We start from the raw sequence: 18,601 nt of genomic DNA, 5'->3' as shown, positions 1-18,601 counted from the left end.
AGCCTGCCTAAATAAACACCAATTTTGAATATCTTGGCACCTTTAAAGTGTGTTGGACTCAACTCAAGCTTGATCCAAACATAAAAGTAAGTTCAATACAAATAAGTTAAGATGCATAGAGACAAATGATTCAATATTTAATAAAGAATCTCTTAAGTATTTTTTTCTTCACGCACCACAAGTCGGCAAGTGTTGCCGAATTTCGTAGAAAATCGTATAATGCAACCGGAAGTAATATAATATAATATCTCCGGTTCCGCGCTGCAATATTTTTTTTGTTTTTTGGGGTTTTACCGTCCATGGCTTCTCCACTCTTCTCTTCCCTCTCCCCAGCCCTCCCCTGTGCCGCTCTCCTTAAACCCCCCAAATCCCCGCCCTTCTCCCTCCCAATTCGAAGGATTTCCCTTCGAAGAACCCTAAATCCGCCCTCCATCAAAGCCCTCAAGGAATGGGCGGAGTACGAGGACGCCGTGCGTGAGAAGGACCTCGCTCGGGCTCTTCGCTTCCTCAAATCCATGGAATCTTTCCCAACCCAGTCCTCTTCCTTGTCTCCTTCTCCTCCTCCTCCTTACATGGATTCCGTTGCTTCTTCGATTCCTTCGGAGTTGTACTCTCGGGAGTTGCTGTGGCCGGAGAGGGACTGGGAGGTGCTTGATACTTGCTTGAATGCTGATGATATGAGGCTCGTCGGGAGCGCCTATGACTTCCTCCAGGCACGGGGATTTCTTCCGAGTTTCGGTAAATTCAGGAACATTGGTATGGAGACTGCGTTCTCTTTCCTCTTTTTTTCTTCGTCTTTTTACTCGAGAGTGGAGTAGCTTTGATGAGAATTTGATGCTATCATAGGTTTTGATGTTTTTTCTTGCTCATGTTTTTTTCTCCCGCTTGGGTTCAGTTTGGTTGTCACGAAAAAATGCTACTGTTATCATGTTAATGGCATATATGATATCTATCTCCCTTTTCTCATCACTCTCAGAAAAAAAGAAAGAAAAAAGCTGTGGCATTCTCATAAGGAGAAACAGAAAGGAAATTATTTACTATTGGTGCGACATTTAAATTTGAATTTTGCTCCTTCGGCCAGTCATCTTTGCGGTCATATTTTTCCATTTGAAATGGACTAACTTATTATTGGATATCCAACTTCATTTAAGAATGCTGGACAAGTCCTTCGAGCATTCAAGGGTCTTACGCACGGTTATTGGAGTCCAAGAGGTGGTCTGGGAAGGTCATGTTGCTGTAAATGGTAAAGAAGAAATTGCATAAAGTATTTCATAAGATATTAAAAAGCTAAGTAAGCAAACAAGCTAGTAAACATAAGAATGCAACCTATGATGATCCACATGATAGTTTAGGATTAGAAGGAGTCTAGAGGGAAACTTTTAACATGAGGAAGGAAACCTTGAAATGGAAATCAATTTATAGTGTGGATTAAATATGGTCAGAGTTGGTTAATTTTTGAAAAGATGGAACTGTTAATTTGATAAAGAGTACATTTTTATGAAAATATCCTTATAAATATGAGAGATGGTTGGACATCACCTTGTTCAGCATCGCTCGTCTTGTTGGTCAGCTGCCATTTCTCTAGTCTGTCATTACTTCCTCCCTCTCTTTGTTAGATGTTTTGTTAACCCCTCCTCCAGTTTTTCTTATCTTATTCCTAAATGTTCCCTCCCTATTTCCTAAAACTCTCATATCCACTTTTATCCTTCTCTTGGTCATTTTATAGGCTAATCATAATAACAGCTTGCTTTTTCCTTAGTGGTCAACTATAGGATAATTTATCTTTCCTTCAACAAATATGTTGTTTTTTTAAATCAAGCTGTTATTGCTGTAGTAAAAATTTCAAAACCTAGAATATGGACTGGCCTATAAAAAGTTATGTATTTGTTGAAGAAGAACATTCGGGGTTTTAAAGGGATTGTTATAAGACAATTGTCAAATTCATTGTTGCATATAATTCAAGATGGCTTACAATTAAAGGCAATGCAAGCTTAACAATGTGGAGATAGTGAGTTAGACTTTTGCAATTCAATTATAATTTCATCAAGCTAGAAATGAGTTGGTTAGAGAAGCTCGGGAACAAGTCCGTAGAAGTCACAACATTTCTTGAGATGGTATAGATGTTTATGCTTAACATAAATATGAGCTAGTGAGGTGTCTTGAATTTATCTTTCTGCAAGGTTGTTACTAGTAAACTCGCCCATAATTATTATCAACAGAAGTTCACACATGAAGTGAGAAAATATGGATATTTTGCATCCAGGATACAACTACCTATGAGCCTGTAAAAGCACCTCCATGCAGGAAAAAAAGAAAAAGAAAGATTTTAGAAGTATTTAAAGTAAATTCCATAATTATTCTATAATTTCCAGAGTGACTCTCTAGTGTGGGGTATGGATTAAAATTAGTTGGGATGGTTGGTATGGCATGGCATGTACCTTGTAAGTGCCTTACCAGCACTAGCACTAGCACGGCATGTCATGTCATGGTGTACACCATGCCAATGCCAAGCCAGCATGATCAGCACAGTACCTTTCTTGGCCTGAAAATTGTCACATGTTTGATTAGATTGAATAAGTGTTGAATGTCTTCTAAACCTTTATTAGATTTTTTGTTTTTAATTGCAGGAATCCAAATGCTGTCCCCTTTCCCTCATAGGCTTAGGGATTAGAATGATTATGTAACTCTTATATCAATATCTGATTTGATTTCTGAAACCACCCTGAATCTTGTCCTCATGCCAAAGCAACCAAGGCATCTACTATTATTTATTTGTCTGTTTATTTATTATTTATTTATTTTAATCCCAGAACATTTCTAATGGCTTTCCGGTCCCAGCCCAACCTACCTTTTATATTAGTTTTTTTATCACATTTTTCCATGTGCAGCCGTCAATTTCTTTTACCTCCAGAGTCCAGATCAACACATGGTAAAGCTTTAATTTAACCACCTCTTCATCTCTTACTTGAAAGGCATCTTGATTTCTATACAAACAGAATGTTCAACTTACTGAGAGAATAAGAACTTCAGCCCTTTCCACCCCTCCACTAGAACCACCCTGAATTCAATTGAACTGATTAGCATAGTTATAATGCCTAGCAAATGGTTGTATTATGGATGGAGAAGTTAGTTTGCTCTACTCACCAGGCATCTACTTATGCTAAAAGAAGGAAATTTTGTATTTTCTCCACTATTAGATTTCAGTCATGCACCTAAGGTCCAAAACGAAATTCAAGGCAGGCGAAAGATGACTTACCATTTTGATATTCCTGTTTTTGGTTTATAATGTAAGTATGCAGATAAGAGCTATGCCATTTATATTGTCCAGCATTTTTGAAGTGTGCTTTACTAATCTGGTTGAGGTTGGTTGGCTGTCTGTTATGCATCACCTGACAGGGTTATTATCTTATCACTTATTAGATATTTGATCTCAACCTTCAATTGAATTCTAATGGAGCAAAATAGGAGATTTGCATAGCAGGTTACAACCTATTTTTAATTTAGATGATTTACTCCTAATCCTATAGCGGACAATAAAATTGGTAGGAGTGACCAGTTTATTATGTTGTCTCTTTCTCCCTCTGTTTATATTTGTATGTGTTTGTGTATAGGCAATGGCACACGCAGATCTATTTCAGTTCAAACTTTGAAGAGGCTTAGCTCCGAAGAATCCCTTATAATTTGTACTCATGGATTCAAGTGCCATATCAGGGCATTTCCATATCATATGACATGTAATACGTATTCAATATATGAGCATAGTGCAGGGTTATATTCCTCCATGTCTTGCATAGTTAACCATGTCGTCATATAGGTTTGTGCTGGTGTGCGCCAAGGGGCACGGACCAGCTTGTACCGTTTCCTTTGTTATGAGATTTGGAACACAGATGGCCACAAAACCTGCACAGCATTAAGCATGATACATATCCATATCTTGCTGACCTCTGACCAAATTGGGCGTGCCTTGCTATACTTAATCCTTTTACCACATAGGAAATGTAAATGCCTGCATAATTGTTGTTCTGAAATATTAATGTTTAGATTTCTCCCTTTTCTCCATACATTGCTAATGTAATAGACCTGCACTTCTTGGTCTGGAGATATTTATTTCTGGAGTTTAATAGATATACAAGTGTATATTTACCCAATTAAGAATATCTAATATTAATTATTAACAATGCATGTTGGAACATCTAGTATATTTTCCTTATTCTGAACTAAAATATGCATATTTTTTTCCTGAAGCTTAGATTTTAGAAAATAAAAGAAGCTATTGCGTGCCTATTTTGTGTAATGAAAGTCACATCTGTTTCTTATGAATCAATTATGTGCTTTTGGAAAATACTTCAGTTATTACATTGACATAAAAAAGGGTGCCCCAGTAAATGAGGCTCCTGCAATTGAGGAGTTTAAGGAGGGTCAAATGTACGCAGCCTTACCCCTGCATGCATGGAGGCTGTTTTTGTGTTTCGAACCTGTGACCTTTAGGTCAAAATGGAGCAGCCTTGTGCCAAGGCTCATGCTCACTTCAGTTTTTATATTGATGTGCTGATGATAATTAAGGAGGATTGTTATATTATGGCACGGGATTCTCTTCTTAAATGCTATTATGTTCATTTATACATCTAAGCATTTTAATATTTTACTTCCGGGAATTCTTGTGCATTTTAATATCATGTAATTTCTTGCATTTGCAGTTTTAGAGGGGCCAAGAGATGTAACTCCAACAGTTTTAAAGGAATCAACTGGTTTGGAAGGTAAAATTTCTCTAGAGGCTTTTCCAAATTCTCAGTTCCCAATTTCTTATAAGTTTTCAAAATCTAGTTGTTTGATTTCATAACATTTGTTAGCCAGTGTTTTACTATATATGGGTTTACAGGTCCTTGGAACTCAAGGTTACTTGTACTAAATTATCTGCATGTTGCTTTATAGAACAAGTATCCTCCTGCCTTTATTTTTTCATTATAATTCTGGACTAACTCGGTCATTCATTTGACATCTTGCAGCCTTGAAGCTTGCACCAAAGAAGTGGGGTCTTTCTGGAAGCTCCAGACTTGTGTTGATTGCTTGCCTTGGAGGTGTATCTTTTCTGCTCTCTCAGGGAATAGACATACGACCTAACTTAGCAGCCATGTTGGCATTAGCAATGTTAGATGCAATTTTTCTAGGTGGCAGCTGTCTTGCTCAAATCTTATGCTTTTGGCCTCCGTATAAGCGGCGCGTTCTTGTTCATGAAGCAGGGCATCTTCTCGTTGGTAATTATCAGATTAGCTTTGGACGTTGATAACCCTTGAACATGCTTCTCTGACATTATAGCTGACATAAGGATTTGTATACCAGTTTTCATTAACTTTATAAATTCATCATGCAAATTGCACAATTTGATAGTTGATCTAATTTTATCTTCATATTTCTTTGCAGCTTATCTTATGGGTTGTCCAATTCGAGGTGTGATTTTGGATCCCTTCGTGGCACTGCAGATGGGCATTCAGGGCCAGGTTCTCTTCTATATTGCTTACATGCTAGTAGTGCATTTTAGTTTTGTTCATCTACTTTTATACTTATTTTACGCATCTTAAAGATATTCCTTGTCCATATACTTGTTTGAAAAAGGAAACCTGTATCCTCCATGAAAATGCAAGCAAATGAAATTTAAGTCATTTATTATATATATATCTACACTGCTCATAATTCAGTTTTAGCAGAACTGGGCAGTCAGATATCCATTCTTTCCATTTTTCAACAAATTGCTTCTTATGTTTTTGCTACTGGGACTGTTTTGTGCCTCATTATTCTATGAGTATTGCATCATTGTTACATGATTTAAAGTGCCTAATGATGTATGAGAAGGCAAGGAATTGAATTTTGAGGCATTTATATCGTTTCTGCTCTTAATTCTTATTTGGCAGAAATCGTTAGTTAATGTTTTCATTATTTTCTGTTTCTTTAATAATTATTTTGTATGTGCATGTACTTGTTTCCAGTGGATAAAATTACATAAATGTTGTTGCAGTTTAGCAGGATTGATTGCTTAATATTGATATTGTAGAAAGAAATGATTAATGTGAAACAATATTTAGAATAAGAAGAAAGAACTTAGATCCAAATGTTGTCTAGATTCCCACTTAATAGCAGAAATGAAAGACAATTAAGAAATCAATTTGTTTAGTTTAAAATGTTGGATTTGTATGTAAGAGAGAAATGAAGAACACCTAGAAATTATAAAAATTATATGACGTAGTTTGAAGTTTTGACCTACGTTCTTGCTTAAGAATAATGTTCCCAGCATGCATACTTTTGGACTCCAATTTTGTGGCAGCATGTTAAGGGGACGTGGAATATGTAGAGATGTGCATGGTTGGAGGGGTTGGCAGGGGAAGAAATCCGACACTGTAGCATGAATGTGGCATGGAGGATTTAATGCACGAAGAAAAAGCGAAAAGAATAAAAAATAAAAAAATACAGGCTAAGGAAGGTGGCCATGGTTCTTCCATAGGCCCGACTAACCACAAACTATGGATGGTAGTCAGGCACTGCCGACATGAAATATGATGTTCAACTAACCAGAAATATTAATTGGAATTATGAATCGGCATGAGCTCATGAACTAAGATTTTGAAAGAACCATTGTTGCATGATTTAAGCCGTTCTATAACATGCCTAGGTCCATGAACAATTAGATTATGTCTTTGAGATCAATTAAGTCTCTTATTCAGGGTTTGCCGTACTAGGCATACTGTACTGTACCGGTACCGAACCGGTATGATTCTCATACTGTACTAGTAAGCATTCTCATACCATACCAGTGCGCATTTCTAAACCATATCAATACTCTGCATGCCTCGCTATCTCATACCATACTGCATACCGACACTGTAATAGGATAGTACTGGTACAGGGTTCAATACCGAGACAACGAACCTTTCTCTTATCCAAAGGTAGGAAGCAAAAGTCAACTAGGGCTTTACATGTATTATGATAACTTGTAGCCTAAATAACAGATTTTTTGGAATAAAGCTCTTATTTGGGTGGATATTCTGCTAACTTCTAAACTCCATCACATTGCTAACGTTCACTAAAAAATAGGTGGTTGGAATGCATAAGATCATAGAACTTCAATCGAGGGTCTGCATGATTCATGTGAATTTCCATGATGGAGAAATTGAAAAATATGGAAAAAAGCTTTTGCTCAAATAGTTGGAATTTGTACCATTGACCTTGTTTATTGGACTTGCAGGTTGTTGCTTTCAAGTGCTATTTTGGTTTCCTCTGTGCAATTTTTGTCTTCTTGTTTGCATTTAATTGGATTTATTGCTTTTAGATGAGCACTTCTAGTTTAATAAAATATGCAATTCGAACAATTTACTTTTGCACTTTGTATAGCAATGCCTTAGTTTCCTCTATGAATTCACTAAGAGAAGCTTTATGCTAGGCCTGATGATGAATCTTTTCTGCAGGCAGGAACTCAGTTTTGGGATGAGAAGTTGGAAAATGAGCTCACAGAGGGCCGTCTTAGTAGCACTGCTTTTGACAGGTATATCTTAGAAATAATGAGGCTAAAAGCATGTAACAGCAGTCATCATTCAACTAACCCTGTCGTTATTGTTATTGTGGTTGAGCAAACTTCTTTTCTATCATTAACTCGTGGACATGCTAAATCAAATGTCTAGGTACTGCATGGTGCTTTTTGCTGGTATTGCAGCTGAAGCTCTTGTTTATGGAGAGGCAGAAGGTGGAGAAAATGATGAAAATTTATTCAGAAGTGTTTGTGTTCTCTTACAACCTCCATTGAATATTGCGCAGGTCTCAACACAATTACTCTGTTATGTTCTCTGTAAACTTTAGCAGTTACTGGATTAAGGCTTTATTATCAATGTTGCAGATGTCAAATCGTGCACGCTGGTCTGTTATGCAATCCTACAATCTTCTGAAGTGGCATAAACATGCACACAGAGCTGCTGTTAAAGCTTTAGAGAATGGCCACAGCCTTAGTGTAGTCATCAGGAGGATTGAAGAAGCAATGTCTTCCACTAGCTGATGGTCGGAGCTTCGTACTATTATTTCATGTTGCCAATCTAACGTTCTTTTAGAAAATGCTCATGAGGCTTGGCTCTTTACAATTCTTATGCTGATTGACCTTGTTCCTATGTTTTAGCAGTGCAGGATAAGAGCACTGGATCATTTTTTGTTGCAACATTTTTGCAGTGTGACAACTAGTGATACTTCAATTGGCTCCGAATATAATGAGCTGACTTGCTGGGGTATGTGAAGACGATAGGACTGATAGCAACCGGGATGGAGAGGATACTGAACAATTATTTTAAGAAAAATGTAAGTTTTGGAAAGGATATAACCATCAGTGACAGTCTAGTCTACTATGGTGCATTCTCATGTTACTGAACTTCCATATGACAAGCTCCGACATGATTCAACTTGGACGATGAGTTAAGAAGATTATATTGGAAAAAGAAACAGAAGATCACATGCATTTGTGTCACCAATCAAAGAGGTTCACTTGCTAACTTCATGATTCTGCATTCTTACATGCAATAAATTGTGTAGCTATACTATCAATATATAGTACAAATGAAGCAGTCCAGTGGAAGATCTAGTTGGTGGTTGTTGTAACTATCAGAAACAGAATCTACTTGCTTCCTGCTCTCTGCTGGACTACCGGACTTATTTGAAACGTGTTAATACAGTTATATTTGTCTTCTTTTTGCTGACATGTTACTTGTGCTTGCTTGAAGATAAAAGGTTTAGTATTGAACTGAACATTGCCCTTCATATGACTCGGCTCATATAGTCATGCCTATATCTATATGTAATTGCTATCCCTGCTATATCATTTGATGGATCTGATTGACCATGGGCATGATAGATGATGACAAGCCCAACCCCAATGGCCGTCTGAATATTTAGAGTTTTGCTTCCTTTATGATCAAATAAACTTGAGCAAACTTGTATTTAGAATCATAAATGTGTTCTGCCTGCCCTCATTATTTTTAATTATGGTGTACTTTCTTCTGTACGTTTCACCTGGTTGGCATATATTTTCCTTCCCCTCTTATCTGACTCATTTAACTAAATTAACCTCCTTTGTCATGCCAGCAGTGACATGTTTATCGTATCTATATATCCGGCTTGCAGATGTCACAGGAAAATCTTCGGAGAGAGCAAAATTTTTTAGTTCACTCTGGTGTTATAAAGGAGATTTTTGAATTGAAAATGTTCTCTCTTTTATTTTATTTTATTTTTAAGTAAATGATAACCTTCTACTATTGTATATATACCAAGTGAAGAGAATTCATGATTCATGAATATCCTAAAAGTATGTATCTTCTACATTTCATGACATGTTGATGGAATTTTAGTTTCCATTGCCAAGCCAATGCTTTTTTTTTTTTTTTTTTTTTTGCTAAACGGATGATTCATATCGTAGCAAAAAAAAAAAAAATAATGGATGATTCATACTGTTGGATACATTCAAAATGGTCAAAAAATAATAAGTCATAGAGTGCTTTAGCCAACTCCCTCTTTTCAATCTACATAGCTCTTCCGGAGTGATCGGCGACCATCCAATCTACGGTCCTATTAGTTTTTTTATAAATATGTTTGGTCTAAAAAGCCACGCTGCCATTAATTATGGTTCAAATGTCTCGAAGTAAGAAGTGGCACTCATCCACGTTGCCGGAAGCCAATGCTCCATGAGCCTTATCCAATTACTTTTGGAATTCATGGGCTAGCCCTCTGCTGATGGTTTGAATTATTCACCTCCTAGCAAAAAAAAAATTATTCACCTACCTTCATGACGGCAACCGTTGAATTGTTGGATGTTATGAAAAATTCGGAGTGCTTTGAGATTTGCGCGAGGCGCGATCCAGTGGTTGACATCGCGAAAGAAGATCGATCGTTCCGTCGGGCAAAAGATAACAACCCGAACCCGATGCGCTTACCTCGGCTCTTGGCCCTCTTCTTCGCTCTCCTCGGTCTCCTGGCTTCGAACTCGACCGTTCGGCGAAATGGGCAGCGAGGCGAAGTCCAGAAAGCGGCGATCATCTCCTTCTGCTTCTCCCTCTGAAGGTTGGAAATTTATAAAATATCTCCCCTTTTTCTTCGGCTTTGCCCTACTCAAACCCTCAATTTGATCCTGTTCTTCTCATCCAGATGAAGAGAAGAGGAGCAGAAAGCACCGGAAGAGAGATGACAAAGAAAGGCAGAGCCGGAAAGACGGAAGTAAAGAGAAGAAGAAGAAGAGCGAGAAATCTCACAAGCATTCGAGAAGTCGAGAAGGGAAAGGTCGGCTTGTTTGCTATCTCTTCGTGTTCTTGTAGTCTAATTAAGTTTTTCTTAGGAGATTTTATTGATTTGCTCATGCGGCAGTTCAAAACCCCTTTTTTCCCCCTATTAGGGTTTCATTTGTTTGATATCTTTGAGTTTTTCTTCTTGTAATTTTGAGATTTTCTCTTCAACATTATGAATAATTGCATCAGATGCATTTGACCGATGAAAAATATACTTCCATGGAGGTAGGCATGAAGCAACCGAAAATTACTTATTTGGTGTTTTGTCATTATTTTACATTTTTCTTGAGCTGTTCTCCGGGTGGTTGGAACCTGCTGGTCTTTTTTTTTTTGTACTGTCTGATATATTGTTAAAGTTTGGTGCATGTGGCATGTGGGTTTTTAATAGACAAGGATCGTCATTGTTCTTGGTGTTAATTAGTATTCTGTGCACTTAGGATATGCTGCAATTTGTATTGTATTGTCTAACTTTATAATTTTTCGCAGAAAAGAAGTCAAAGGAGAAGCACAAACACAGCAGGAAGGTTATGGATTCAGTGAGTGAGCTTTCTTGGTTTTGGCCTATTTTCTTGCTTGTCTTAATGATATCTAATTTCCCTTTATATAAATGTAATTGGAATTGAAAGGCATTGACATCTTAATGTAGTTTAGTGATTTTAATAACTGATGGTGCATACTGGTACTGTATCAGAATGCAAATTTGAGGTAGACTTTTAGATTTTCAATTTTGGGGGATTTTGATGTGTAATATGGTCAATCTCTTCTTTTTTTTTGGATATGCAATATGGATATGGATTGACTCTCCATCTTTTGTTAGAAAAAAATTGTTGTCCCAACCAGGACAGGCTTGTTTGAGCGAGCCGACCTTGCTACTGGCTCATATCGGCCTTTGTACCAGCTTGTATCAGTCAGAACCGATTGGAATGGCCAATTCATCTCATTCTCGTGCTTTAAAAAGTGTCATCCCAATTGGGGTGGGCTTCGTACTAATCGTATTAGCTTTGGTGTCGGTTGGTACCGATTGGGACAACCAGCACGTCCTGATTTTGCTTTTTTTTTGGTGAGCCGGTGCCCATCCAAGTGTCATTTTTGGACCAAAACAATATGGTACCAATTATGCCATCCTCTTTTGGAGGTATTTAAATTCGTGCTGAAAGCCGAACCCTTTCACAAAACCAAGTTAGGTCTAGATCCGGGTTGTATATACCCTTGGCTAGCCCGACTTATACATTAGCTTGTTTACTTTGTTTGGGTGTGGACTACCAAAGGTAACCCAAATAAGTCTAATATGACTTGCAACATAGACAAGCAACAAACTCCTCCATCCCTTAATCTGAATCCTTAGCTCCTTTTAAGCTCTCTACAACTCCTCCTCCTCCTACATCCTTATCCAAGACTCCTATCCTCTAGGTCACCCTTCCTATCCTCACCCTCCTTTCTTGTGGCCCTTCTGCTCGTCGCATCACTCCTCCAACATCTCCTCTAATGAAGTCATTGATACTCCTCTTCTGCTTGCTCTTTAAGGAGTCGTTCGATAAAGCATGGTTGCTGCTCATGGTCATATTGATGAGGCCTCTTGGGAGAATGTTATTCATTGAATGATTATTTATGCAATTTAGAAGTTGAATTTTGTCGTAATGATTTCTTTTTTAAAATTTGTTGTTTGCTTTACTTCTCTTTGCATTCTCTCTCCTATGTATTCATAACAGAACTTGGAAAAGTTTTAATTGATTGACAAAGTGAAACATGCTAATTGGGTTAAGTATGATACATGAACATCTCTCTTGTATGACATCTAACATCTTTTTGTTTTTTTTGTCTTTGTGCCTTTATAGTTTATTTGGTCTCAAGGAAAAAGGCTTGAAAAACTTCTCCTTGGAAAAGCCTTTATATGGTTGTTTATTTTGCAAGAAAAGCTTATAATATGGAAAATCACGTTTTACATTTGTTGGAACATTTGACTTTGTTTTCAAAAAAAGTAGAGGAAAATAAAGCTTCAACTTTCTTAGAATATTGTGGTCCTCAAAAAAGTAGATAGCTTTTAGTGGTTACTTGTGTGGACTGTCATAGCCACTAAATAACAAGAAAAGAGTAGTGGGGTCTTCCTTTATGTTATTGGTATTTTTAGGTTGTATAAGGTTTTTTTGCTTATTTACATTAGACCAAATGTCACAGCCCGGGACGGGACATGGACTAAGACCTGAAAATTAGAGCAAGCAATAGCCCGAACAGTCAGCCGAATAAATTTTAGATTAGTTTCTATCATTTCTTACAATTTGTTGTTCTTCCAGTTTGAAAATCTTTGGACTTGAAGTTATATAACATGTTTTCAGCTGTAATTTTGGTCAAGCCATAGACTACTAAACATGAATTGTACAAAATTAAAGGACAGGAAGCTTCCTATTATTATCATATATTTTGTTATATTAGACTAAGTTGCTTATGTTGGAATGTGGTCTTCATATGTATGTATTGGTGACTCTGTATATTTAGTATTGAAATTTTTGGTTTTGATTCTTGAATATTTTCTTTCTTTCTTTCTTTCTTTTTGTGTGTGTGTGTATCAATTGGTTAGTCTTGACTCCTAAGGTGATTCTTTGTTTACATATTTACTGTTAAATGATATATCCAATTTACTTTTAAATGCCACTAGTGATAATTAATGAAAGTATGAGTACCGAAGTTTGAAGTTCACTTAGTGGTATTGCTTCTCAAATTGACTAGACTAAAGTTGGTAGTAGAAGAAGATAAGTGTGAAAAAAAAAAAGTGAAAAGAGACTTGCCTAAACCTGAAAATAGAATAATTCATCGGAGTACCAGGACCGCTATCCATGACGATAATTTATTGGTACATGTTGACTGGTATGGTACCATATTGTACCCACACATGGTATGTCTCTTGGTGCCAGCACTATATTAATGAGGTGCTGTACCATGTGTTGCAATAGACAGGTACAGAGGGGCATCCTGGCGTCAGTACCTTACTGATACAATATAGTATGGGTGGTATAGGCTGATACACACCGGTATTTAGATCCTTGCTCACAAGTATAAAACAAGAACCTTACTAAAAATGTTCTTTGCAATAATAATTTTGGTAGCTAATCTTAGCTTGAAATATTGTTAAGTAGCAAGTAACTTAGCTTTCTATATGCTTGACCCAGTAAGAAGCTGTGAATGTAGCTGATTAATTGCTACTTTACAATTCATAATTTCCATTAGCAACTAACGCTAATAACAATGCCCATTTGTACTTGTAGTGAAATACAGAGTTGTTTTTATGGGAACATTTTGGGCGAAAAAACAAATTTATTTTGTAGTACTATAATTGTAAGATTTAATTGACTAGATCATAATCCAGGGTAAACTAAGCTGTGTTTGTATTCAATCAGTTCGACATATAGGTACACTATTAATTCATAGCTTTTTTTGAAATAATGCAATCAAGTGTATCAGTCGCTAGTCCCACTAAACCACAAGGTCAAATGAAAAGTCTGAATGGTAGATGCATATCAGTTAGCCTAATAATTGTTCTCATTATATGTTGAGTGCTTATTGCTTCCAGTGTCTTATATCGTTAGATTCTAAATTGGAGCTTGTTTGAGTCTATAGACATAGGATGAAATGAACCTAAACTAGCATTCAATAGTTAGGCAGCAGATTTCAATAGGAATAGGATGAAAAGTCGCCTTAGAAACAGTTGAAAATTAAATGCAACTATTCTCAAAAAATGAATAGTGGCTAATGCTAATGCATAATAATTAAATGCAACTTTTCTCAAAAAATGAAAAGGGACTATGGTTCAATTGACCTATTGGCTTATAATTTTGGCTTCAGAAATGAACTCATCTCCCTATATAAAATTTTGTGATCTTCTATCTTCATCTAGATTCTTTTTATGTCTAGGAAAATATCAAAGGACTGCTCCCTGTGACATGAGGCTGCTATTAATTACCAACATTTGATGTTTATGCAAAAATTACCCCTAATTGTTTAGCCTATGGAAGAAGTGGCCATTAGAGGTATTGATTTTACTGTGATTGTGAAATATTGTATTGGATCTGTTCCTACACCATAAGCTTGTCTATTGTAAGATTTTTTTAATACCTGAGGAGATATGACCTATCTAAAGAGTATATATATGGGATATCCTAATAGTAACTTGACAGCTTATCAACATTTCAACTGTTGTACCTTTTACTAAGATGGTCCCTATGCCAAATTATGCTTTCCTAGAATCTTCCTGTGAGCTTCAAGCACCAACTGCTGATTAGCTCGTCCTTTGTTGAATTGTCATTTTCTCTTTGTAGTGACTCCTTCCAACAGCTTTAGTCAGATTTCAACACCAGAATATGGCTAGATTTGTATCAGTGGCCATCCTTAATTTGCTTGAACTACACCAAATCAAAGAGATCAGTTTTATTTTTCATGACAATCAGCATCTGTGTGAGATTCCTGTTTGGCGAGCTAAATAACATTTTATTACCTGGCTTTTTTAAGAGTGCTGAATAGCTTCATAATGACATTGTTTTTTTTTTTGGAATGCTTTTTCAACATTTTTAAATTTAGTTGTTTATGGTTCTGCTAGTTGAGGGTGAGCTAGGGCTGAAAGCGGGTCAGATTATATCCGACCGTATCTATTTTCGTATTCGATTCATATTGGATTCGGATACTGTTTTTTTGGTCTGATCAGATACAGGTACGGATTCGAATAGTCAGTTCAAAAATCTTCCGGATACGGATACGGATGCGAATATACCTGATTTTTCCGGATTTGGATATCTGTATAATAAGGGTAAGTGAAAAGAAGAATTTTAAGTTAAATTAGAGAATCAATTAAGTAATTAACCAAATCTTAACTAAAAGGAACCCAGATATCAGATGACCATTACTTAAGACAATAACCTGAATATAGAATACTTGATTCGAATAAGATCCTTCGAATCGCTTCGCATGCCTGAAAGGCACAAATCTCTCGTTCGTCCATTTCATCCTTTTTTTCCTCTTCATCATCTTCAAGCAACTAGGATTTCGAAGGTTCGTCCATTTGTTAGTTTCTACTCGGCGGTTGCAACCGGTGACAACCATGAGATACCTTGGAGGCGGCATAGATCTCCTCTACTTTGGTGACGAGCAACCTTGAGCATATATTCTTTATGAAGTTGTTAGTTTTTATTATTGATAAATACTTGTTAAAATTATATTTTTTAAATTGATTTTTTTAATGATCATGTCTTTATTTCTAGTTTTCATCTTTGAATTTTGCTCAAATTTGATTAATATCCGAAAAAGTATATGATCTATATCTATATTCGGATAAGAAAATATAGATATGTTCAATATCCAATTTGTATCCATAGCCGTTTATAACAACTATGGATATGTTTAATATCCGATTCGTATCCGTATCCGTTTAGAACAAATATGAATATTAATTTTAATATCCGTTTAATATTCGTATCCGTATTCGTTTAAAAATATGGATATATCAATATCCGATCCGTATTCGATCCGTTTTCAGCCCCTAGGTGAGCCTTGGTGCAACAGTAATGTTTTTCCATTTTGACTGAAACACAGAAGTAGCGTCTCCACATGCAAGGGTAAGGTTGCGACATCTAATCCTCCCCAAATCTCGCAATGGTGAGAGCCTTGTGCACTGGCTGCCCTTTTTATGGTTCTTCTGGTTAATTTTGGTCAATTAGATCCCCTTAGTCTTAGGATCATCTGAATTACGGGAAAACCAAATCCTGCACATATTTAATAGCATTATTTGTCATTTTGCTTGAGTCACCTGCAGACTCCAGTTCATTGCAACTGTTTTGATTGTTCAACAAGTCACTGAAATGTTATTTTTCTCTTTTTCATGTCTTTTATATTCTTCCCATGGATTTCTTTTGGTATATCTGTGCTACTTGTATAGTTTTCTGCCATTGGGTGCGTATAACTTTTGGAAGGACCAATTGCTTCACGCTGTTCACCACATCTATGATCATCTTTAGAATCTGAAATGTTAGATCATCCCGATAGGCTACTCCTTCCAACAGTGGATTCGTTTCATCCTGTTCAACATCGATCCAGGTATGATAGCAAGTCATGTGAAGCCAAAACATTATAACCTCTCTCTCTGGCTGGCTGGCTGGCTGGCTGGTTAAATCATTCAGCTTGCTTATGCATCACTTTCCTTTCGTAGATACTGCATCATTTGTTTGCCCATAACATTCAGATTATCTCTGCATGGATGAGAGAGTTTCTGTCTTTTGATTTTGGCAGGAAAGTTTATGATGAAAAAAAAATATGGTCTATTTTAACAGCTAGGTATAGGTGACAATTGCTTTGATCTTTTACAGGTCAAATATACAGCTGTATCTTGGTCTTTGGGGATAAGTTTTATCTTTTCTACTATAACATGATCCCAACTTTAGCTTGTTTTCCTTCTTTCAGAAAATTGGTTATAGCCTGTATGATGCTTGCAGTTTGAGTGTAAGGTTTAGACCTTACATCCAATCTAGGAAATTTATTTTCTATGCATAATCAACAAATTGTATTTGTCATACTTCCCTGGTTCTCTCATTATAAGAAAAATGATTTTATTTAAGAAGAATGAAGGGAAAGGACTTTGCAACGCCAAGAATATCTATAGTTGTGTAGTTATGATGCGATTAAGGTTAAGCATGAGAATAGGGTGGGTCAACCCTAGGGGTAGCCATGGGTTGGGTCAGACTAAGTTCGGGTCAAAAACACTCAACCCATACTAGGTAGATTTATAATTGTGTTTGAAAATATAAATCCACACCCATCCCATTTATTTTATATAAACCGATACCCACCCAACAACACATTTAAGTTCTCACTTCACTGGTCAATCATACACAACTGAAAAATGAAGCAAATTGTAGTATGCACAAATCACAAATCATAAAATCAAATTTAATTTCATATAACTAATTGCAATCATAATGAACTTGAAAAATTATAAAAAAAAAATATGAAAGTCATAAACTAATCAAGAATATAACTAGCTAAATGCAACCCGATATCCCAAAATCTCATAGCCTATCCTGTATTTTCACTTTAACCTTTTTTTTTGGTAGTGAAACAAACTATATGAAAAAATTAGAGAACTATCAACTATATGGGTATGGAAGCAATTGGTTCCCAGCCAGATCACCTTGGTCCACCCATTGGGTCCGGAGTCTGAGCCCAAACCTGCCCATTTATAATCGAGATGATTTTGGGTCAACTTGGAACTGACTTAATTTCGAAGCATCCCCACCCAAACCTATTTGTTTCACATGGGCTGGTGTGAATGGGTGGTTCCGGGATAGAGTTTGCCACCCCCAATCACCCCTCCCTTTTCCTAAAAGAAGAAGAAAAAGGTTCAGCACGAGAAGAAAAGGCCTGGTTGAAAGTTAATGTGAGCTGTTGAGTGGCAGTGGCCTAAATCAAAACTTGATAGCAATGTGAAATGTTGTGGGGAAAATGTTTGTGGATTTGGTGCAGTATGGTTTGATAGGTTTGTTACTTGTATGCTATTTTAACCATCTTTTGACTATTCTTTCCTGATGTTTCTGCCTTTTCTGCTTAACACGAGGTCGAAGAGCTATCAAAGGATGACTACTACTCCAAGAACAATGAGTTTTCAACCTGGTTGAAGGAAGAGAGAAGTATATATTTCTCTGACCTTTCATCTGAGGCTGCACGAGATCTATTCTCAAGTTTTGTCAAGGATTGGAACAACCAAAAGCTGCATTCTCGGTACTATGAGGGCATTACTAGTGGACCTCGGACAGCACATAACTGGAAAATCAAGCACGTTAAATAGGCCTGGATACCACAGGCAGCAGGGATGCTACTGAAGCTTCACCATGCATTGGATACTTCTGTTAGTAACAGCATAGCTAGCTTGTTTTATTTATTTTTCTTTTCTCAGTGCATGGATATGTCCTGTATTCTACATTAAATCAAATTTCAATCTGAGACAAAGTATGGAGATGTCCTGGACATATACTGATCCTTAGGGAATAAAATGTATCTTTTCTTTCTCAAATCCATGAAACTAATATGTTATGCATATTTCACCATGTCTCTTATTTTAATTTGAGATGATTGTCTTTGTTAATGGGAAAGCTTGAATCAGTTTTGTAGCCTCAGTCTTTTATCAACAGTATTAGCCCGTTTTCCCATCACAGAGTGGTTTGTCGTCCAAGCATTTAAATTTTATTACACGTAGCTTTGAGTTTTATTATACATTTTATGCAGGCATTCATTACATAAGCAATGAAGTGTATTTTCATAAA

The 18,601-nt window shown here is 36.5% G+C and overlaps 2 protein-coding genes across 10 annotated transcripts; both read left to right on the top strand.

The window, feature by feature from the left end:
• Positions 1-273: 273 nt before the first annotated feature.
• Positions 274-8,728, top strand: LOC103713192 (ATP-dependent zinc metalloprotease). Of its 9 annotated transcripts, none has more exons than XR_015973329.2 (8): positions 274-756; positions 4,698-4,757; positions 5,007-5,255; positions 5,422-5,498; positions 7,458-7,534; positions 7,671-7,799; positions 7,883-8,040; positions 8,206-8,345. XR_015973329.2 is itself a non-coding variant. In XM_088711068.2 (8 exons), exons 1-7 carry the CDS (start codon positions 300-302, stop codon positions 8,036-8,038), a joined length of 1,191 nt encoding a protein of 396 aa, XP_088567194.1. In that variant the 5' UTR covers positions 274-299; the 3' UTR covers positions 8,039-8,040; positions 8,159-8,299. The 9 variants fall into 9 exon arrangements, 5 of the variants coding, with proteins under 5 accessions (XP_088567194.1, XP_017699790.3, XP_008798243.4 ...); XR_015973327.2 differs by having other exon boundaries at positions 8,164-8,304; XR_015973326.2 differs by having other exon boundaries at positions 8,159-8,299.
• Positions 8,729-9,925: 1,197 nt separating this feature from the next.
• SCI1 (splicing regulatory glutamine/lysine-rich-like protein) lies at positions 9,926-18,351 on the top strand. Its single transcript, XM_008800009.4, has 4 exons — positions 9,926-10,083; positions 10,168-10,299; positions 10,791-10,840; positions 17,896-18,351. The coding sequence occupies exons 1-4, from the start codon at positions 10,023-10,025 to the stop codon at positions 18,124-18,126; spliced, it is 474 nt and encodes a 157-aa protein (XP_008798231.1). The 5' UTR covers positions 9,926-10,022; the 3' UTR covers positions 18,127-18,351.
• Positions 18,352-18,601: the final 250 nt, after the last annotated feature.

The sequence above is a fragment of the Phoenix dactylifera genome, chromosome 14 (assembly GCF_051530095.1).
Source record: "Phoenix dactylifera cultivar Ajwa chromosome 14, Ajwa_hap1_PhDact_Kaust_v1.1, whole genome shotgun sequence".
Taxonomy (NCBI): Eukaryota; Viridiplantae; Streptophyta; class Magnoliopsida; order Arecales; family Arecaceae; genus Phoenix; species Phoenix dactylifera.
Note: the sequence above shows the minus strand (reverse complement) of the source record. Positions and strands in the feature narration are given on the sequence as shown.

Excerpts from the sequence above, each read along its gene's own strand:
- LOC103713192 (XM_017844301.5), top strand. The coding sequence starts at position 300 with ATGGCTTCTCCACTCTTCTCTTCCCTCTCCCCAGCCCTCCCCTGTGCC. Across the intron at positions 4,758-5,006 it reads GGAATCAACTGGTTTGGAAG|CCTTGAAGCTTGCACCAAAG; the intron begins GTAAAATTTCTC and ends GACATCTTGCAG. Across the intron at positions 5,499-7,457 it reads AGATGGGCATTCAGGGCCAG|GCAGGAACTCAGTTTTGGGA; the intron begins GTTCTCTTCTAT and ends TCTTTTCTGCAG.
- SCI1 (XM_008800009.4), top strand. The coding sequence starts at position 10,023 with ATGGGCAGCGAGGCGAAGTCCAGAAAGCGGCGATCATCTCCTTCTGCT. Across the intron at positions 10,084-10,167 it reads TTCTGCTTCTCCCTCTGAAG|ATGAAGAGAAGAGGAGCAGA; the intron begins GTTGGAAATTTA and ends CTTCTCATCCAG. Across the intron at positions 10,300-10,790 it reads GAGAAGTCGAGAAGGGAAAG|AAAAGAAGTCAAAGGAGAAG; the intron begins GTCGGCTTGTTT and ends AATTTTTCGCAG.